Here is a 22,891-nt window from a genome sequence, read left to right as displayed (position 1 = left end):
AAAGGTACTAGATAAAATCCAATATCCATTCACGATTTTTTAAAAATCTTGACAATCTGGAAATAAAACAGAATTTTCTTAATTTGATAAATCCTATCTATAAAAAACCTACAGGTAGCATTATACTTAATGGTGAACTATTGCACCCTTTACCCTAAGTTCAAGAACAAGGCAAGATGTTCATTTTCATCATTTCTATTTATTCATTGCTCTAAAAGAAGTAGACAAGAAAATAAATAAAAGATAAAGTTTAGAAATTAGGTAAAACTTTCTTTTATTGTTACAACAGGATTATACATATAGAAAATCCAAAATAATCCACAAACTATTTGAATAAATAATTGAATTTATAAATGTCACTGGTTATAAAGTCAATGTACAAAAAGATACTGCAATCCTATGTACTAACCAAAAGAATTGAAAAATAAATAAATAATATTTACGAAGCAAAATGTACCACGTATCTAGAAATAAATTAAACAAAGATATTCAAGACTACTACAATTAAAATTATAAAACATCGCTGAGGAAAGTTAAAGAAGATTTAGGTTGGCCGGGCGCGGTGGCTTACGCCTGTAATCCTAGCACTCTGGGAGGCCGAGGCGGGTGGATTGCTCAAGGTCAGGAGTTCGAAACTACCCTGAGCAAGAGCGAGACCCCGTCTCTACTATAAATAGAAACAAATTAATTGACCAACTAATATATATAGAAAAAATTAGCTGGGCAGGGTGGTGCATGCCTATAGTCCCAGCTACTCGGGAGGCTGAGGCAGGAGGATTGCTTGAGCCCAGGAGTTTGAGGTTGCTGTGAGCTAGGCTGATGCCACGGCACTCACTCTAGCCTGGGCAACAAAGCAAGACTCTGTCTCAAAAAAAAAAAAAAAAAAAAAAAGAAGATTTAGGTAAACGGACAATAACATCATGTTTATCAATTGGAAGATTCAATATTGCAAAGATGTTAATTTTCCTTAGGCCAATTCCAAGCATAGTCCCAGAAGATTCACTTGTGAAAAATGACATTATAAAATTAATATAGAAACATAGGAATAGAGAAATTAATATAGAAACATAGGAATAGAGAAGGTAAGACAATCTTAAAGAATAAAAAAGTTAGAAGGCTCCCACTATGATTTCCAAAAGTACTATCATACAAAGCAACATAAATTAAGATAGTAGGGTATTCAGTTGGTGCAGACTCCAGCCCAGTTTCTGGATAAGCATGGCAGCTAGTCCTAAACAAATCAGAGCATTACATTCCCCTGGCCACAGTCCTTGGATTATGGTGGGCAAGTGAGCCAGTCAGAGCCAATCACATTCAATGCTGATAATTATACTGGAAATGTTCAAAAAGACAACCACTCTCTTCTCCCTGAGACTTTAACCTGGGAGGTAATTAGCCTGGAGCCTCCAGGGCCAACAATGAAGAGACAGCCTGGGTGGAAAAAGATAATGCAAGAGGATGCACAGCCAAGACATGGTGACAGAACTCATCTAGATAGTATCTTTTAAGCCCCTGAATCTAGCCATGCCTGAAGCTAGTTGTACCCAAGGACTTTTTAGTATTCAAACCAACATGTTCCCTTTAAAGAGTTTTTACTCTTTAGAAATAAAAGACAAGACAGAAACTGGGAAAAGCTATCTGTAATATACGTATATATAATATACATATTATATTTTGTGTGTATATATGATATAGAATACATGCTTTGTATATATGTATACATATGTATATACATATAGAGGTACACATATATACAATAAAGGGCAAGTAACCAGAAAGAAAGCCATCAATTTTCTTTTAAAAAAAAGGAAACAAAGGCCGGGCGCTGTGGCTCAGCCTGTAATCCTAGCTCTTGGGAGGCCGAGGCGGGCGGATTGCTCAAGGTCAGGAGTTCAAAACCAGCCTGAGCAAGAGCGAGACCCCGTCTCTACTATAAATAGAAAGAAATTAATTGGCCAACTGATATATATATAAAAAAAAAATTAGCCGGGCATAGTGGCGCATGCCTGTAGTCCCAGCTACTCGGGAGGCTGAGGCAGAAGGATCACTGGAGCCCAGGAGTTTGAGGTTGCTGTGAGCTAGGCTGACGCCACGGCACTCACTCTAGCCTGGACAACAAAGCGAGACTCTGTCTCAAAAAAAAAAAAAAAAAGGAAACAAAAATGGGTGAAATGATTCAACAGGCATCCTCATAAAATATATCCAAATAGCCAATAAGCACACAAAAAAAGTACTCGAAATCATTATGTATCAGGTAAATGCAAATTAAAACCCAAAACAATTACCACCATGCCCTCTGTTAAATGGCTAAAAATAGAAAGTGCTGGTCAGGTATGTGGAACAATTGGAACTTTCATGCACTGTTTGGGGTATTATTGGTGGAATCAACATTTTTGGGAAACTGGAATACCTCCCAAAACGAAACTTAAAGTCTATCCTATAATTCAGTTATCTCAATCCTAAAAACATAGCATATACCAAGAGAAAAATGTATAAGTCTACCAAAAGAGCAATTAAAAGGCAAAGTAGACATTAGGTTGAGCAAGAGAAGCCAAACACATAACTGTACATGTTGTATTTTAACTTATATGAAAATTAAGAACAAGCAAACCTAATTAATTGTAATAATAGTCAAAATTGTGGTAGTCCCTGTGGATTAATTAATTATGGAGGAGGAGGAGGATTAAAGAGATTCCTGGAGTCCTAGAAATGTTCTGTTTACCAGGATTTATACATAAGTGAAATTTCATCAACGTGTACACTGAAGATTAGCATACTTCATGCATGTTAGTGTATGTATACTTTACATTTCTGTTTTATAAAACAGTAAGAAGTGATTAAGGAGAAGTAGTATGATTAGACTTTTAGAGAAAAAGACTTAGACTTTTAGAAAAAGACTTTTATGGTTAGACTTTTAGAGAAAATATAATAGAAGGAAAAAGGGCATCTAAATGTACTGGAAGCAGCTCAAAGTGTTCATCTTCTCACATGAAAAAGCAGTAAAATCTTCCCTGTTTGAAGGTGTCAAATATAAATCTTCCACCACTAAAATGGGATGACACCGTCTCATGTTTACTTCAATTACATCTAGAATAATTTCCCTCACTGTCCACAGCTCTTCTTGCTTTTGAGATCACAGTAGGTTTGCAAAGATGTCTTTCCCCATGAGCAGAGTGACATCATGGGATTGGACCATGCACAGGACAACAATCCTGCCCCACACTGTGCCAGAGGGACTGCAATATCAGCAAAATAACAATGCCAGAGCTTGCCAGAAAATCTAGAAAGCTGTGTATGGAGATGTCTATGGAGTTGCTGCCTCTGAGAAAAGTGAAGTCAAGCACTTAAGGTTCAGTTTTGAGCAAGTATTGATCAATGGGTCTAATAATCAGAAAAATGAGATGAAAACTAGATAGAGCCCATCAGGCCCTTCCAGATCTGTCTCCTTGTCTGATGGCCTCACTAAACATAGCATAATGACTTCATCCCTTATACCTTCCAAATCTCATACAAACTCTTATTTTAGACAACTATAACCCAGAACTGAGGAAAAAAGTGATTCTGAGACATGTTGTCCCCACCCATTTTAAGCCAGGTTAACACAACATAATTTTCTAACTCAAAACACTGGATCCAATTCCTAGCCATGAGCAAGGACAAAGAGCAAAATATAAAAGTATCATATTAGATGACATCATCCTCTTTCAAGATCTTTGCACTTACTAATTTCTGCTGAAATTAATTAGGCATGAAAAACTTTTAATAGTAAAAACCGATCATCTCAAAAACTGTAAGTTCTCTTGGTTAAGCAAAAAATGGGAAGAAAAATATTGAGTAGGCAATTTCCAGTATCTGTCATACTAGACCAAAAAGAAAATAACAACCAAAATTAAAGTGTCAATACCATAATGACTACACACTTAGAGAACAATGGGCATTAATTAGAAACCAGTAATTAGAAGAAAAAAAAAAAAGACTATTCCTGCTTCTGTATGAAAAAATATACTTTGAATCCTCCATGATCCAAAAGACTTTGTAATGCAAATATTTACACCTAAGCCAAAATAAAAGCACGTCATACTATGGCTAGAGCTAAAAAGGTAAATTTTATCACTTTAAATGTTCATATCAAAAACACAGGAAATCAATGAGCCAGCAGTCCACTTTAAGGATGAGACACTGATCTTCATTTCTAGTATGACATTTCTTATACACAATAATTGATGTCCATGAAGGCTTTAGTACATGATTTATACACACCGGGTTTCTCTAAGGTGTCCTCAAATCTCCAAAAAGATGAGCGATAATTTCCTACTTTCTTACATTCATAGGGTGTCTCCACAGTATGAAATCTCACAAGTTGCATAGGATTTGAAGAAGACTTGCAGACATTCCCCTATGCCTTACATTTAGATGTCTTCTCTAGTGTGAGTTTTCACATGTCTTCGAAAGTAGGCAGGACAAACAAAGGCTTTCCCACATTCCTTACATTCATAGGGTTTCTCTCCAGTGTGGCTTCTCACATGTCTTCGGAAGGATGAGGGACAACTAAAGGCTTTTCCACATTCCAGACATTCAAAGGGTTTCTCTCCAGTGTGCATTCTTGCATGTACAGTAAGGTAGGAAGAATGACGAAATGCTTTCCCACATTCCTTACATTCATAGGGTTTTTCCCCAGTGTGTGTTCTCATGTGGATCCTAAGGGCTGAGGGATAAATAAAACCTTTCCCACATTTCTTACATTCATAAGGTTTCTCTCCAGTGTGAGTTCTTATATGTACTGTAAGGTGGGAGGAACTAATAAAGGCTTTCCCACATTCCTTACATTCATAAGGCTTCTCTCCACTGTGAGTTCTTAAGTGTTCAGTGAGGGATGAGGAACGACTAAAGGCCTTCCCGCACTCTTTACATTCATATTGTATCTTTCCAGTGTGCTCTCTCACGTGGGTTCTAAAGGATGATGGACAGCTGAAAGCCTTCCCACATTCCTTACATTCATAGGGTTTCTCTCTACTTTGATTTTTCACATGTGTATTAAGAGAAGTGGGAAGATAGAAGGATTTTCCACATTCCAGACATTCGTAGGGTTTCTCTCCAGTGTGTTTTCTCATATGGACACTTAAGGAGGAGGGACAATTGTAGGCTTTCCCGCATTCCTTACATTTATAGGGTTTCTCTCCAGTATGTGTCCTCACGTGTACAGTGAGTTTTGAGGACTCGCTAAAGGCCTTTCCACACTCTTTACATTCATAAGGCTTCTCTCCAGTGTGAATCCTTATATGTATGATGAGGTGAGAGGAAGAACTGAAGGCTTTCCCACATTCTTTACATTCATATGGCTTATCTCCACTATGAATTCTTTTGTGTTTGGAGAGTGAGGAGGAGCAACTAAAGGCCTTCCCACATTCCTTACATTCATAAGGCTTATCTCCACTATGAATTCTTTTGTGTTCTGTGAGGGATGATGAACAACTAAAAGCTTTCCCACACTCCTTACACTCATAGTTTGTTTTTCCAGTGTGAATCTTCATATGTGCCCTAAAGAAAGAGGAACAACTGAAGGCTGTGGTACATTCCTTACACTCATAAGGCTTTTCTTCAGTGGGAGTTTTCATATGCTTCTTAAAACAAGCAAGAAAATGGAAGGCTTTCCCACATTCCTTACACTGGTAGCGTTTGCTTCCAGTATGAGACCTGATGTGAATCTTAAGGGACGAGTGATCCGTGAAGGCCTTTCCACACTCACGGCATTCATAGGATTTTATTTCAGTAGTTCTCTGGAGTGTTTCAAGATTTGGAACTTGGCTAAAGGTTTGTCCATGTTGATTTTCTTCATTACATTGATAGATGTTTTCCACCAAATGATTTCTTTTAAAAATAAAAGGTACATTATCAGTAATAAATTTTTACCATTTTCAGTGAATGTATATGTTTCCTGCCCAGTCAAGTTATAAACTAAAAGTTCTCACAGGGGGGGTTCTATCATAATATTGTCACTGAGTTATTAACTTAGGGGATTTTCCTGATAATTGCTTACAACTTAAGTTATGTGTCAAGCATTCGATAGCTCGGTCTCATTTGTAAGAAAAATACCTTGTGAAAATTCTTTGTGAAATCACAATTTTTGACTTAGGCTTATATAAACATGTTTCTTAAATTTCATGGCATTTCAAGATTTTCTCCTGTGGCATTATTTTCTCTTATACGAATGGTACTCACCTCAGATGTCTCTCATTGCTTTTGTTCTGATGATCAATACCACAGTATTCCCAGTTTTCAGGTAAAATGGAGGATGAGGAATCATTTCTTTTTAATCTTACTTTTTTCTCTTCATTGGATATTTTTTCTCCACAAATATCTTGTGGGACAACTGATTCATTAGTTTTAAGTTGAGTCTCAAAATCTGAAACAAAAAAGTAAAAGCACCTGTGAGCAAAGGACTTTTAGCAGAGTGGCTGTTTCTGGACTTCAGTATAAATGGGCTCAAGGGACGAAATGTTAAGCAATTAACTACGAAATAATTCTATGAAGATTGAGACTAACATACTTATGTTATTATATGAGATTATAGGATCTGATCTCCTTTATAGGATTATCATAGGCTATCGTTAGGAAAGCAAAACAGAAAGGAATCATATAAAATGCACATGACCAAATACTAACTTGCAATGAGGAAATAAAAGGTCTTTGTGGGCCGGGCGCTGTGGCTCACGCCTGTAATCCTAGCTCTTGGGAGGCCGAGGCGGGCGGATTGCTCAAGGTCAGGAGTTCAAAACCAGCCTGAGCAAGAGCGAGACCCCGTCTCTACTATAAATAGAAAGAAATTAATTGGCCAACTGATATATATATAAAAAATTAGCCGGGCATGGTGGTGCATGCCTGTAGTCCCAGCTACCCGGGAGGCTGAGGCAGAAGGATCACTTGAGCCCAGGAGTTTGAGGTTGCTGTGAGCTAGGCTGACGCCACGGCACTCACTCTAGCCTGGGCAACAAAGCGAGACTCTGTCTCAAAAAAAAAAAAAAAAAAAAAAAAAAAGGTCTTTGTGAAGAACAAGGGAGGTGTGAGAGGATTGATAAAAAGTCAAAATAGTAATCTGAGATATCTGTGGATGATCAGCCTCCTCAGATAAAACAAAGTTTTTTTATTTGATTTTTTTCCCCAACCAGGACAGTTTCTCCCAAGGATTCTTGCCTTCATGGTGCTCCCCTGTACAGATGCCCTGGATGAGTCCTCTCTTCATGGGCTGCAGGTCCTCCTCTTTTTCCCACTGGGAGATCAGATGGGGTGTGTGTAGCAGATACCCTGCACATGCAGAAAGGCATATCATGAAGGAAAACAATGAAGAACCACAAATATTTCTCTAAGATAGGACCAAAACTTTGGTCTTCTAACACCCTAAAAATGGTCAACTATGAGTTTAACTGCAACAAAATGTCTGTCAAATTTATTAAGACAAAGCAGTGGGGGGGAAGGAAGCAGCCTCAGACACACAGAACCAAGCTAACGTTCACACCTAAACCTTAATATTATTACAAGCTAGTCTGATAATCACAGCCGGGGCATTTTGTTCTCTTATCGAACATAAATAATCTTCTGGAATACCAACCTTGGACAAAGTTATTCTGAGATCATGATGAAATTAAATAAAACAAGGCTACTACAAAATTTTGTTTAAAGGTAATATGCCACCTGCAAAATATTCAATAATAGAATTGCTCATACTTTCTGTCAGTCACCGATCTAAAGTGACTGCCTGTGTACTAGGTTAAACAGTGTCCGCTCAGAATTCATGTTCAAATATTTTAATGGAACAAAGAGCTCAGAAACAGATCCACATCAATAGAGTCAACTGATCTTTGACAAAGGAGCAAAGGCCATACAGTGGAAAAAAGACAGTCTTTTTGACAAATCATACTGGAACAACTGGACGTCCATATGCAAAAAAAAAAAAATCTGGACACAGACCTTACACCCTTCACAAAAGCTAACTCAAAATGGATCACAGACCTAAATGTAAAATACAAAACCATTAATAGAAAATTCCTAAAAGATAAGAGGAGAAAATCTAGATGACATTGGGTTTAGCAATGACTTTTATTTTTTTAAGAGACAAGGTCTCACTCTGTTGCCTGAGCTGGAGTACAGTGGCACAATCATAGCTCCCTGCAGCCTTGAATGCCTGGGCTCAAGCAATTCTCCTGCCTCAGCCTTCCCAGTAGCTGGTACTACAGGCATGTGCCACTACACCCAGCTAACTTTTTAATTTTTGTAGAGATAGGGTCTTGCTGTGTTGCCCAGGCTGGTCTTGAGCTCCCAGGTTCAAGAAATCTTCCTACCTTGGCCTCTCAAAGTGCTGGGATTACAGGCATGAGCCAACACACAAAGCCAGCAATGACTTTTTAAATGCCACACCAAAGGTGTGAAACAAAGAACTGATAAGCTGGACTTCATTAAAATTAAAAATTTTGTTCTGCTCTGTGACAGACAATAGCAAGGGAATGAAAAGACAAGCCATAGCCTGGGAGAAAATGTTCCCAAAAGACATATCTGATAAAGGACTGCTATCCAAAATATACAAATAACTCTCAAACCTCACAAATAAGAAAACAAACAATTCAACAAAAAAATGAGCCAAAGACCTTAACAGACACCTCACCAAAGACATACAGGTGGCAAATACTCCACATCATATATCATCAGGGAAAAGCAAATTAAAACAAGATACCACTACTCACCTATTAGAATGGCCAAAATCCAGAACATTGACAACAGCAAATACTGGCAAGGATAAGGAGCAACAAGAACTCTCATTCATTGCTGGTGGGTATGCAAAATGGTACAGCCACTTTGGAAGACAGTTTGGCAGTTTCTTGTAAAATTAAACATACCCTTAGCATACAATTCAACAACTGAATTATGCTCCTTGGTATTTACCCAAAGGAACTGAAAACTTAGGTCCACATAAAAACCTACACGTGAATGTTTGTAATAGTTTCATTCGTAATTGTCAAAACTTGGAAGCAACCAAGATGTCCATTTAGTAGGTGAATGGATAAACCATGGTACATCCAGACAATGGAACATTATTCAGCGCTAAAAAGAAATGAGCTCTTAAGTCAAGAAAAGAACGTGAAGGAAACTTAAGTCATGAAAAGAACATGAAGGAAACTTAAATGCACATTACTAAGTGAAAGAAGCCAATCTGAAAAAGCTGTATACTGTATGATTCCAACTATACAACATTCTACAAAAGGAACAAGTATGGAAACAGTAACAAGATCAGCAGAGTTTAGGCAGAGGGAGGGATGGAGCACAGAGCACTTTTAGGTCTGGGACACTACTCTAATACTATAATGGTGGATACATGTCATTATATATTTGTCCAAAACCATAGAATGCACAGCACCAAGAGTGAACTCTAAATGTAAACTATGGACTCTGGGTGATGATGATGTGTTGGTGTTGGTTTCTCAACGGCAACAAATACACCACTCCAGGGGGGGAGGTTGATAGTGGAGGAGGCCGTGTATAAGGGGGAGCAAGGGTTATATGGAAAATCTCTGTACTTTCCATTCAATTTTGCTGTGAACCTGAAACTTCTCTCATAATAATAATAATGCCTATTAAACAAACAAACAAACAAAAAGTCCACCCAGAACTTCAGAATGTTACCTTATTTGGAAATAGGGTCTTTGTAGATATATAATCAATATGAGATTATACTGGATTAGAGTGACCCCAAATCCAATGACTGGTGCCCTTATAAGGAAAGAGACTTAGAAACAGGCAGGGAAGAAGATGGAGGCAGAGCTGCAGTGATGCATCTATTAATATAAATCAAGGAAATCCAAGAATTGCCAGTAACCACCAGAAGCCAGGAAGAGACAAGGGACGTTTTTTTCCTAGAGCCTTCAGAAAGAACATGGCCCAGCTGACACCTTGATTTCAGACTCCCAGTCTCCAGAAATGTGAAAAAATAAAACTGTGTTGTTTTTAGCCACATTTGTGGTACTTTGTTACAGAAGGCCCAGGAAACTAATATAGACTATTTCCACAGAGCCATCCCCAAATCACCCAAGCAAAGCACAAATCCTGTAGGTACTTTTGAACACCCTCCTACTAAGATGTGTAAGAGGTGTGTGCTGTCCTTTGCTATACAGTAAAATCAATCCGACTTTTTAACTATTGGTGTGTTCCTGGTGGTCTCTGGGCAAAGGGCAGCGACGACAGTAGAATTCTCAAAAGATCCCAAACCACAAACCATCTCCTTACGTCCTAAAGTGACCCCTAAAGTCTATGCCCACACTTTCAATACTTAAGCCTTAAGGCTTTCAACCACAAGAAAAAGAAAAAGTCAGTTCAATACACAGATGCTTATTTTCACAGTGAAGCCACTAGACTGTGGGAGCTCGTGGGGGTCAGTGACCACATCTGCCTTATTTACCAACGTATTCCCATTCCTCAGCCCAAATCCTAGAATGAAGCAGATGAGTAAGATAAAATTGTTTTCTTTTCTTTTTTTTTTTTTTTTTTGAGACAGAGTCTCGCTTTGTTGCCCAGGCTAGAGTGAGTGCCGTGGCGTCAGCCTAGCTCACAGCAACCTCAAACTCCTGGGCTCGAGTGATCCTTCTGCCTCAGCCTCCCGGGTAGCTGGGACTACAGGCATGCGCCACCATGCCCGGCTAATTTTTTATATATATATCAGTTGGCCAATTAATTTCTTTCTATTTATAGTAGAGACGGGGTCTCACTCTTGCTCAGGCTGGTTTTGAACTCCTGACCTTGAGCAATCCGCCCGCCTCGGCCTCCCAAGAGCTAGGATTACAGGCGTGAGCCACAGCACCCGGCGATAAAATTGTTTTCTAAACACTACATAAAAGAATGCTGTTGTTCTTACCTAGTGAGGCCAGGTTCTGGAAGTTCTCTAGCATCACATCTCTGTAGAGGTTCCTCTGAGAAGGATCCAGCAAAGCCCATTCCTCCTGCGTAAAGTCCACAGCCACATCCTCAAAGACCACGGGGTCCTAAAACATCCCAGAAGTTCTGTTCAGAAGGTACAACTCCTCCAGTGTGTACAAGAGGATGGGTGAGGCTGTCAACACGGGGGAACTGAGAGCCAATTCACAGAAAGTTTAGAAGATTCTATGGTCTCCCACCATCTACTCTAGGACTCAGTCAACAGATCTCATTCCTTCTCTATCCACACATACTTCCTAACTGATCAAATCCTGTCTCATAAATGTAACACTTCTAAAATGCTAAATTTGTCTCCCCACAATTTGATAGTAATGAGATTGGAAAAACCAAAATTTTTTCCCTACTTTCTTATAGTCACTTAACATAGCATGGAATGCTTCTGACTCCAGATGGTGGGGTTCGGGGGAAATATTCTTACCACCCACCAAACAATTCTCCAGTGGACACCAGTTGGGTGTCCTATAATTCAACTCTGACACTATATTCCTGGAGATAGCATCAGATCCCACAGGTTGAGGGCTCAGCCCCACAAAACTGTCACTTTAGATGCCAACTGCAAGTAGTAGGTTGTCACTTATAATTCTGATTGACTATACATCAGGGATACCACTATCCCTTCCTTAGCTTGGATTAATTTACTGGAACCATATTTTAAAACATACAGATGATTAGTCAGGTGAAGATATGGTTAGGCCAAGATATGGCGGGAACTGGCTTGGGGATTCCATGCCACCCTCTAGGAACCACCATGTGTTTAGCCATCCAGAAGCTCCTTGAACTCAGTCCTTCCGGTTTTTACAGAAGCTTCATTATGTAGGCACGACTGAGTAAATCATTGGCCACTGGTGATCAACTTCACCTTTAGCCCCTCCTGGCCCCAGACGTTAGAAGATAGGGCTGAAAGTCACAACCCTCTAATCATAACTCCAAGGCCAGGTGCAGTGGCTCATGCCTGTAATCCTAGCACTCTGGGAGGCCGAGGTGGGTGGATTGCTCAAGGTCAGGAGTTTGAAACCAGCCTGAGCAAGAACGAGATCCTGTCTCTACTATAGATAGAAATAAATTAATTGGTCAACTAATATATATAGAAAAAATTAGCTGGGCATGGTGGCGCATGCCTGTAGTCCCAGCTACTCGGGAGGCTGAGGCAGGAGGATCGCTTGAGCCCAGGAGTTTGAGGTTGCTGTGAGCTAGGCTGACGCCACGGCACTCACTCTAGCCTGGGCAATGAAGCGAGATTCTGTTTCAAAAATATTAAAAATAAAAAATAATCATGACTCCATCTTGATTAAACCAGCCCCCATCCTGAGGTTGTCTAGGGGCTGTCAGCTACCACTCATCTCATTAGCACACAAATGCTCTGGAGATTCCTAGGGTTTTAGGAGTTCTGTGCCAGGAAACAGAACAAAGACCAAATACATATTTCACAATAGACTAATTCCAGTCTTAGAATGGTCCAGACCAGTCCAGAACATATCGCAAAAATGAGAGACATGTTCTAGAAATGAAGTAATTTCCATACTGACACCATCCATTCCTTGACACAGATACAATTTTGCCTGCTACCTTATTCCTGCCATAGAAATCAGCACAAGTCAAGTCTGGACAAGGTTTTAATGAATAAAAACACATTGAGGGAACAGGAGCTTTTCTTTTTTCCCCTTTCGAAAACCTGAGAGGCCCAGGAGCCTGCAGAAACACAACTCTTAAGCGAGACCCATAGTGGGCCCTTATTTTCTTGTATTCTAGGCCATGGGTCAGCAAACTATGACACATGAGCTAAATCCAGCCTGCCACCTGCATGCATAAGTAAAGTTTTATTGGAACTCAATGGCCTTCAAAGCCTAAAATACTTACAATGTGGTCCAATACAGAAAAAATTATTGACCTGTGCTCTAAAATAATTAGGAGGAGACTTGGAGAATGAAAGTATTCTTTTGGAGAATTATTACCTGTTACTTACCTGTATCATCTTTTTTGGTAACTCAGCAGCTGTCCTTTCTTCTTCCATGTCCCCTTCGTGAAGAAAAGCAAAAGGTTAGCTGGGCCCGGTGGCTCGTGCCTGTAATCCTAGCACTCTGGGAGGCCGAGGCGTTTGAGCTCAGGAGTTCAAGACCAGCCTTAGCAAGAGCGAGATCCCCACTCTACCAAAAATAGAAAAAATTAGGCGGGCATGGTGGCACATGCCTGTAGTCCCAGCTACTCTGGAGGCTGAGGCAGAAGGATCACTTGAGCCCAGGAGTTTGGGGTTGCTGTGAGCTAGGCTGACACTGTGTCACTCTAGCTGGGGCAACAGAGTGAGACTCTGTCTCAAAAAAAAAAAAAGAAAAAAAGAAAAGAAAAGCAAAAGGTCAAGGCAGAAAGCAACATAATCTAGACCTCCCACAGTTCCCACACTCATGGGCCTTGATGTTGCAACACATAAATTATGAGTGACAACTGCCCTCAAAACACATACACACACACATACACCCAAGACACCCAAGCAAACACACAACGATCTTCTATGAAGGTGGACCAACCTTATCTCCCCTAGAGCTAGAAAACAGTGCTCTGGTCCTTTAGGATCAGAAAGAGGTTGAGAGTGTTATTTTGTAAGTTAACTGAGGTCTAAAAAAGTTTAGCTGTGAATTTGTCCATGATAACAAAAAGCATAAAATGTATCAAGGAGTACCTTCAACCATGAGAATATATACTCCCTGTCTCAAATCCAAGAAAGTAACGACCAGGTTTCTGAGGGTTTCACTCCCACTATTCCTTAGTTTTTTTTTTTGTTTGTTTGTTTGTTTGTTTTTTGAGACAGAGTCTCGCTTTGTTGTCCAGGCTAGAGTGAGTGCCGTGGCGTCAGCCTAGCTCACAGCAACCTCAAACTCCTGGGCTCGAGCGATCCTTCTGCCTCAGCCTCCCGAGTAGCTGGGACTACAGGCATGCGCCACCATGCCCGCCTAATTTTTTCTATTTTTGGTAGAGTGGGGATCTCGCTCTTGCTAAGGCTGGTCTTGAACTCCTGAGCTCAAACGCCTCGGCCTCCCAGAGTGCTAGGCTAATTTTATATATATATATCAGTTGGCCAATTAATTTCTTTCTATTTATAGTAGAGACGGGGTCTTGCTCTTGCTCAGGCTGGTTTTGAACTCCTGGCCTTGAGCAATCCGCCTGCCTCGGCCTCCCAAGAGCTAGGATTACAGGCGTGAGCCACCGCGCCCGGCCTATTCCTTAGTTTTTATAGCACTCTTTGGCTGGCTAACAGGCATTACTGGTTGGCTGCTGACCACTGCCCCCACGCCCATAAGCTGCAGTGTACCCCAAAACCTGGTTTCTGAGAAAAAGCATCAACCAATTGAATTCCACATGCAGAGGCAGACAAGACTGCAATGCTTGATTCACATGCTAAATCTGCCTTTACAGTACAGCAGTAGCAGAATAAGAATACTTGATCTGTGTCATCTCTGATAGTGGTTTCTGCAGTGATATCACAAATTTCAAACAATAAAAATTTAAGTTACTTCCACTACAGTGGAACAGGTAGCATATTTAAATAGCCAATAAGAAAAAAAATTATAACATTCTTTAGTACATTAGTAACAATTTGTGCCATTTGAACAGCGCTGATGGGAGAATAACTTTGCAAAGAGATGTCCATATTTTAGAGGATTTCTCATATAAACTCTGCACATCAGATATTATTACAACCACGTTATAGCTGAGGAATCTTAGAGTCCGTCACCCACATGCTTAATATTACCCAGTTAGAAAGTTGCTGAGGCAGGATATGAATGCAGGTCTATTTGTCTTCAATACCTAAAACCCAATGAGTACATTTCTGAATACATACCTCAAATTTTAGTTGTTACTAAGGCCTTTATTTGCTAACATTACCAGGATTGAGCCTAGAGCCCTTTGAGGCACTATGGAGAATGGAAAAATGAAGAATTCTGTTCAAATGTGCTATCTTTGAGCTTTCTCCTGACTGAGCCCTACGTCTCAGGGAAGGATGCTTCCCTTAAGACCCTTACCTCCTGCTCCTCTATTTCATAATTATTCAGGTAATATTTACCTTGGTGCTACTGCATGCAATCACAGGGAATAAAGCACTGAACAAAACAGAAAAATCCTGAAGCACATGGATGTTATATAATCTTTTGGGAAAGGACAATATATAAACAAAATATATCAGGTGGTAGTACATGCTATTAACGTATAAAAAAAGCAGCACATTGCAGGGATAAGAAGAAATACATATTTATCTTTAGCAAGTCAGGACTGGTTATGTGGTAGGATAGAAACAGAATTAAAAACTGTTTCAGGCCGGGCGCTGTGGCTCACGCCTGTAATCCTAGCTCTTGGGAGGCCGAGGCGGGCGGATTGCTCAAGGTCAGGAGTTCAAAACCAGCCTGAGCAAGAGCGAGACCCCGTCTCTACTATAAATAGAAAGAAATTAATTGGCCAACTGATATATATATAAAAAATTAGCCGGGCATGGTGGCGCATGCCTGTAGTCCTAGCTACTCGGGAGGCTGAGGCAGAAGGATCACTCGAGCCCAGGAGTTTGAGGTTGCTGTGAGCTAGGCTGATGCCACGGCACTCACTCTAGCCTGGACAACAAAGTGAGACTCTGTCTCAAAAAAAAAAAAAAAAAAAAAAACAACTGTTTCAGATAACACTAGAAATCCACAGCTGGTTTGGTATATCTGTTAATATATTTATAAGCATAACCAACTCCCAGTGAAAAAGAAATCAGTATCAATAGGCTAACCATTCATTTATGGAGTTGGGCTGGGCGCGGTGGCTCATGCCTGTAATCCTAGCACTCTGGGAGGCTGAGGAGGGCAGGTTGCTTGAGGTCAGGAGTCCGAAACCAGCCTGAGCAAGAACGAGACACTGTCTCTACTATAAATAGAAAGAAATTAATTGGCCAACTAAAAATATATAGAAAAAATGAGCTGGGCATGGTGGTGCATGCCTGTAGTCCCAGCTACTTGGGAGGCTGAGGCAGCAGGATCGCTTGAGCCCAGGAGTTTGAGGTTGCTGTGAGCTAGGCTGACGCCACAGCACTCATTCTAGCCTGGGCAACAAAGTGAGACTCTGTCTCAAAAAAAAAAAAAAGATTATATGAGTCATCCCCTTAGACACAAAACAGTGATGAATCTATCACTTGGTAATAATATCCATTGGTAACAATAATTTAGCCCACTAGAAAATACTAGAAGGGAAAAGGTTTTATTAGGGAGAAAAAAAATTTACAAACAGCTACAGCAAACATCCTATTTCATGGTGAAATGGTAAAATATTTCCCTCTGTGATCAGAAACAAGTCAAGGATGCAAATTATATACTATTTTACCTTGAACTGAAGGTCCTGGTAAGTGCAGTAAAGAAATAAAAAGAAACGGAAACCCCAAGGAATAAAAAAAAAGGAACAAGTTGAAACTGTCAGATGATGAGATTTTGTGTCTGAAATGTAACGGTTCTATAGAGACATGATTTAAACGTATCGTTTTAGTAATGACAAAATGCATTTGGCAAGGCGGAGGGTTAAAAAGGTATTTTTTTAAAAGCAGCTCCTTGGGGGCCGCGGTGTAATGACAGGTGTAAACGCTTGTGATCCAAGCATTTTGGGAAGCAGAGGCAGGAGAATCGCTGGAGCCCAGCAGTACCAGGCTGCAGTGAGCCATGAACGGATCACTGCACTCCAGCCTGGGGTGGCAGAAGAAGACCCTCTGTCAATAAATGAATAAATAAATAAATAAATAAATAAAATTCCCGTCTATGCACCTGAACGCAATGTAGCAAACTGATGTCCACAAGCAGAGTAAGACGCACAGACTAAAATACCCTCTAATGCATCAAGAGGGGAGAGTTAGGGACCGAACTGAGACAAATGTCACCCGGTGCTCACCCGACACGCCGAGATCCACAGATCAGCGCCGAGAGAACGAGGTCCAGGCGCTTGTCCCCGTGACCCCGAATGTCAGAGATGCTTTTTCTTTCTGGAAAGAGAGCAGAGGATGCTTTGGGGGGGGGGGCGATTAAATACAACAGTGTGTCTCCAGCTCCAGCCTGCAGCAGAATCGCCCCGAGTTCCTGACTCAGTAAGTTCCGGACGAGCCGCGGCCGCCGGGGGAGCTGACCCGGGGCTCCCAGCGGAGGCAGCGCGGCCAGGGGAGGCCCCGGGCGCGGAGTCCCGGCGGGAGGGGCGAGGGCCAGCTAGGAGGCCTCCCGTTGACCTCAGACCCTCAGGCCGACTCCTCGGCCTCTAGCGGGCGGGCGGGACAGGGCCCGGCCACATACTAACCCCGCTGAGGTAAACATGCACCTCACACCCGGGCGGAGGCGCAAGGTGACATGGCTGCCGGCGCGCGCATGCGCATACGCGCAGTCCGTATTTCGGTTTCGGCCCCGCCCACAACGTTAGGGGCGGGGCCTCGGGCCGGGGGACCTCGAGGCTGGGGTGGGAAGCGCGTGGCGAGTCCCAAGGAGTGCGAAGGCCGGTTCTGGCCGCAAGTGAATGAGAAATGCCAATTTCTTCAGGGATTGGAGGTAAAGAGAGAAGAATTAGAACCGTGGACGAGGCTGGAGGGGAGGACTAGGCTGTGAAAACGCCTCGTTGGCTCATTCGGCGGATAGGGACTCGGGCGGGACCGGGGCAAGTCTGGGCCTGGAGGCGTGGCTCTTTTAATATTTCAAGGGGCGGGGCTCAGGGTGGAGCCTGGATGAGGGACAGGGATTGGTTGACAATTCCTAGGGGGCGGAGATGAGGGCCAGGGGCGGGGCTTGACTAGGTCTAGGGGCGGTGCAAATGTTAGGACCTCCTATCCAAGTTCCCTTCAGCCAAGGAATAGGGGATCCCAGCAATTGTGCTCCTACCTGTCTTTCTCCACGTTGCTACAGCCCTGTGCACAGGACATACATGCAACGCTCAGCCCAGCAATCTGTGAGACAGACTCTCCTTTGCATTCATTCAGTCCTTCTTAAGAGCTTTAAGGCTGACGCCACGGCACTCACTCTAGCCTGGGCAACAAAGTGAGACTCTGTCTCAAAAAAAAAAAAAAAAGCTTTAGTTTTCTCTTTCATTATTTTACTGGTTACTGCTCTTCTAGAGGAAAGCCTTTGATAATAATTTAAATAGTTCTTTTCACCTGGAAACTTTGCTAGAAGTGCCCACCAGGATTTCTAAGCATTTGCACAATATAAGCCCTACCCCGAAAATAAGACCTAGTGACGGGCGTGGCCACGCAGCATATCTGCTATCAGTTCATGAATAATAGCTATCAGTTCATTATTTGGGACTTCATATATAAATAGCCATCCATATGGAAAACTGTCCATAAAAATAGCTTTCCAAATATGGAAAATATCCCTATTTCCTATGGATATTTTTGTCTTGATCTAATACTTACAACTCGTTTTCTTCCCGGGAGGTAGGAATCAATGACATTTCTCCTCCGCTGGCAGCTGGAAGCAGCCGCAGCTGTTCCTCGTAGTCCCGCCCTCCCAGGCCCCGCCCCTTCCGGCGCCGTGCGCGTGTGCACGTCCCGGCGGCCATCTTAGCCGCGCGCTCCCGCCGGCGTCTGTGGTGAGTTTTCGTCTCCCCTGCTGGCGTGGGGCGCTGCCCAGGTGCCGCCGCGCGGGGGTGGGAGGATGCAAAGGGGCGTCGCGGGGTGACACGTGGTTGTCCCCGTGCGCAGTCGGGCCGCTCCGGCCGCCCGCCGGCTCTCCCCAGCGGCGCGCGGCCCCTCCTCCGAGAGTGCCCGCCAGCTCCGCCTTCCAGGGTCGGTCCCCGGGAGGAGGCGGGTCGCGGCGGCCGCTCCCCGTGACGCGCTCCCCTTTGCAAAAGCCTCGGTGGCAAGTTTTGTGCTCTTTCTCCAGACGGAAAAGCATCTCCGCCGTCTCCGGCCCCGCCTTCCTCTTGGCCTCAGCGACCTGGCAATTCTGTGGCGTCCCCGTGAGCACCTGATGCTGTTGTTCTGGCTGTGGGTGTCCGCCCCTAAAATTACATTCTGGCGGAAAGATAAACCTTTTCAGGTTAGTAGGGAACGCGCTTATCTGGTAAAATTAAATGCACGGGTGAATGCATATAAAGACCACATTTATGACTGAGGAAAAGCGGGACTGCTCAGCTGTAGTCTCAAGTCATCACCTCAGAGCCCTGTAACCCCCCCAGAGCTTCAATATGGGGGGAGAGGTCCTCTAGGAAGACAATGCAGGCTTATTTTTGTTAGTACCAGAAGTTGGAATTAAATCGATAATGGATAGCAAGATGAGTTTTGACAGGTGGGTTTTCTTCTAGGTATTTGTTTCTAAATTTGTTAAATAATAAGTAACTGAAAACGAAAGTCACACTCACCTGAGATTTATTAAGCCAAAATTTTAAGGACGCACCTGGGGAAAAAGCACAGGCCGCCAAGTATCTTGTTGTGGACGGGGCTCTCCGTAGAAGAGGTTGAGAACTTTGAGTTGAAAGGAAAACGTTGGTGCACAGTAAAAAGGGAGGCCTGAAGGAGGTGAGCAGTGAGGCAGTTGATGGTATTCTTGCGGAGTTCTGTTTGGTGCTCAGTAAATTCTACACAAGATAAGATGACCATTCAAAAATGGTGGTAGAGGAAATAGTCAATGTTGGTGAGTGGACTGTTTGAGCCAGGAGTTCGAAACCCTGTCTCTACTATAAATAAAAAGAAATTAAGTGGCCAACTAAAAATACATAGAGAAAAAATTAGCTGGGCATGGTGGCGCAATCCACTCACCTCCGCCTCCATTTTACATTTCTTTTGTAAAATGAATACAGCACATCTTACTATGGATCCTAATTTTTATTGGAAATTCTTGGTCTGTATTTAGAGTCCATAAAATTTATAATTAAAAAACTAGATTTACAAGCCCAGGTTGTTCCAAACATACTTAAAAGTTTTTCAATAATTGAATCAATTTTATTTTTAAACTTTAAGTAAAATTAAGAATTCAGTTCCTCTATTGCATTAGCTCCATTTATGTTCTCAGTAGCCACATCGAGGTAGTGGTTACTGAGTTAGACTGCACTGAACAAGAGCCTTGAAAATTTCCTAGCAATATTGTGTATTTCATATTGCATTCCATCAGGAGGTGCATAATGTAGGTTTGTTAGTGATGCTAAGGATTTGGTCAAGGTGCTGATATCTGTATAATCACATTTTTCTTACAGTAATCTTTGAGTGATATTTTGACAATGGGAATAATCTGTTCCCCAACAGCCTTTTACCCAGTGGTTTTGGAGTCACTTGTTGGTCTTTGTGTGAACATGGTTTTATGCTGGGAGGTTACAAAATGGAGTTTTTCTCCCGGTTCTGCCATTACCTTCTCTACTCCTCTTTTTTGAGACATAGGTCTATGTGGCCCAGGCTGGTCTCAAACTCTTGGCCTCCCAAAGCACTGGCATTACAGGTGTGAGCCACCATTGTGTGTCCTTTGGGTTGATTTTTGTATATGCTGTGAGATAAGAGTCCAGTTTTGTTCTTCTGTATATGGATATCCACCTCCCAGCATGATTTATTGAAGAGACTATGTAGATTGTTTTTCCTGTGGACTTGGGCCAACCCAGTTCTTTCCTTTCTCACTTTTAGTTCCCAATAATAACCGTTATTCCAGCTCTCTTTTGATTAGTGTCAACAACAACAACAAAAAACCCCGTTTAATAATTCTGGGTGTGCACTATCCTGAGATAAGGAGGAACTGACTAGACTAGTCTAGACTCTGTTCTTTTCCCCCTTAGAAACGGTATGTTCTTCAATGCTTTAGCCCAGTAAGTCACCTTGCCCTACGGTATGAAACCCAGGTGGACTGCTTTCCTAGGTTCCTCAGTTGCTGTGCAAGTGGGGCACACACAGATGAGACTCCATCCACCCTGGGCAGCTTTTTCTGATTCTTGGGGGACATGTGGTCCTGAATCCTAGGCTCCTGTTGTCCCTTTCTGGTTATCTGTGAGAAATAAATTGCTTCATGTGTGAGTGTTCTCTCTCACTGGACTCTAGCAGTTAATAAAAGTGCAGCCCAGCTGGGTGTGGTGGCTCATGCCTGTAATCCTAGGTCTCTGGGAGGCCGAGGCGGGTGGGATTGCTCGAGGTCAGGAGTTCGAAACTAGCCTGAAGAAGAGCAAGACTCCGTCTCTACTATAAATAGGAAGAAATTAATTGGCCAACTAATATATATAGAAAAAATTAGCCAGGCATGGTGGCGCATGCCTGTAGTCCCAGCTACACGGGAGGCTGAGGCAGTAGGATTGCTTGAGCCCAGGAGTTTGAGGTTGCTGTGAGCTAGGCTGATGCCCCGGCACTCACTCTAGCCTGGGCAACAAAGTGAGACTCTGTCTCAAAAAAAAAAAAAGATCGCTTTGGCTGTTCAGGGTTTTTTGTGGTTCCATATGAATTTTAAGATTTTATTTTCTACTTCTATAGAATGTCATTGGAATTTTGATAGGAATTGCATGGAATTCGTGTGTTGCTTTTGGTGCTGTGGACATTTTAATATTCTTCCAACACATGTACACCAGATATCTTTCCATTTGTTCGTGTCTTTTTCAATTTTTTCATCAAATGTTTTATAGCTTTCAGTATAGAGATTATTTACCTCCTTGGATAAATTTATTCCTTTGTAATTTTTTTCATGTTATTCTAAATGGGATTGTTTTCTTATTTCTTAATTTCTTTTTCAGATAGGTTGTTGTTAGCATATGGAAACAAATGATTTTTGTATCCTGCAACAAAAGGTAACCAAATTTGTTTACTTGGTCTAAGTTTTTGGTAGAGTCTTTAGAGTTTTAGGATTTCCCATATGTAAAATCATATCACAAACAATTTCACTCCTTTCCTTCTAATTTGGATGCCTTTTATTTCTTTTTTCCCTTTTTTTTTTTTTTTTTTTGCTAAATGCTTTTTCTAGGACTTTCAGTACTATGTTGAATAAAAGTTGTGACAGTGAGCACCTTTGTCTTATTCCTGATCTTAGAGGAATAGCTCTCAGATTTCTACTGTTAAGTATGATGTTAGCTGTGGGCTTGCCATATATGACTTTATTATGTTGAGATATATTCCTTCTATATTGAAATTGTTGAGTCTTTATTATGCAAAGATGTTTTATTTTGTCAAATGCTTTTTCTGCACCTATTGAGATGATCCTAAGAATTTTGTTCTTTATTCTGTTAATGTGGTATATCACATTGATTAATTTGTATGTGTTGAACTATCTTTGTATCTCAGGGATAAATCTCACTTGATCATGATGAGTGATTCTATTAATGTGCTGAATTCAGTTTGCTAGTATTTTTTTTTTTTTTTTTTCCGAGACAGAGTCTCGCTTTGTTGCCCAGGCTAGAGTGAGTGCCGTGGTGTCAGCCTAGCTCACAGCAACCTCGATCTCCTGGGCTCAAGCGATCCTGCTGCCTCGTCCTCCCGAGTAGGTGGGACTACACGCATGCGCCACCATGCCCGGCTAATTTTTTCTATATATTTTTAGTTGGCCAATTTCTTTCTATTTATAGTAGAGATGGGGTCTGGCTCTTGCTCAGGCTGGTTTCAAACTCCTGACCTCGAGCAATCCGCCAGCCTCGGCCTCCCAGAGTGCTAGGATTATAGGCGTGAGCCACCGTGCCTGGCCAGTTTGCTAGTATTTTGTTGTGGATTTTAGCATCTATGTTCAGTGAGGATATTGGCCAGTAGTTTTCTTATAGCGTCCTTGTAAAGTGAGTTTGAAATATTCAAATTTGCAAAAGTTCTTCAACTTTTTGGAAGAGTTTGAGAAGCATTAATTCTTTATGCGTTCAGTAGAATTCACTAGTGAAGCTATTTGGTCTTGGATTTATCTTTGTTAGTTACAGGGAGGTTGTTTACTGATACAGTTTTCTTACTCATTTTTGATCTGTCCTTATTTTCTGTTTGTTTATGATT

The 22,891-nt window shown here is 41.7% G+C and overlaps 2 protein-coding genes across 11 annotated transcripts in view; one reads left to right on the top strand and one right to left on the bottom strand.

Annotated features, from left to right (window-relative positions):
* Positions 1-257: 257 nt before the first annotated feature.
* ZNF699 (zinc finger protein 699) lies at positions 258-17,347 on the bottom strand. 3 transcript variants are annotated; one of them, XM_012790708.2, is made up of 7 exons: positions 17,272-17,347; positions 16,876-16,966; positions 12,941-12,993; positions 10,898-11,024; positions 7,192-7,302; positions 6,220-6,403; positions 258-5,868 (listed from the first exon to the last, which is right to left on the bottom strand). In XM_012790708.2, the coding sequence occupies exons 3-7, from the start codon at positions 12,986-12,988 to the stop codon at positions 4,410-4,412; spliced, it is 1,929 nt and encodes a 642-aa protein (XP_012646162.2). In that variant the 5' UTR covers positions 12,989-12,993; positions 16,876-16,966; positions 17,272-17,347; the 3' UTR covers positions 258-4,409. The 3 variants fall into 3 exon arrangements, with proteins under 3 accessions (XP_012646162.2, XP_075854094.1, XP_075854093.1); XM_075997979.1 differs by having other exon boundaries at positions 17,293-17,347; XM_075997978.1 differs by having other exon boundaries at positions 16,876-17,341.
* A 1,135-nt stretch (positions 17,348-18,482) lies between these two features.
* Positions 18,483-22,891, top strand: part of LOC105885616 (zinc finger protein 559-like) — a 30,691-nt gene continuing 26,282 nt past the window's right edge. For 3 of the 8 annotated variants that reach the window (XM_075998273.1, XM_012790717.3, XM_012790715.3), the window contains exons 1-2: positions 18,483-18,552; positions 18,846-19,001. The gene's annotated coding sequence lies outside the window, so the exon portion shown is untranslated. The other 5 variants (XR_012915164.1, XR_012915163.1, XM_075998274.1 and 2 more) reach the window with 3 other exon arrangements.

The sequence above is a fragment of the Microcebus murinus genome, chromosome 27, assembly GCF_040939455.1.
Source record: "Microcebus murinus isolate Inina chromosome 27, M.murinus_Inina_mat1.0, whole genome shotgun sequence".
In the NCBI taxonomy this organism is placed as follows: domain Eukaryota; kingdom Metazoa; phylum Chordata; class Mammalia; order Primates; family Cheirogaleidae; genus Microcebus; species Microcebus murinus.
The sequence above is the reverse complement of the archived record's forward strand: the minus strand, read 5'-3'. Positions and strand labels throughout refer to the sequence as shown.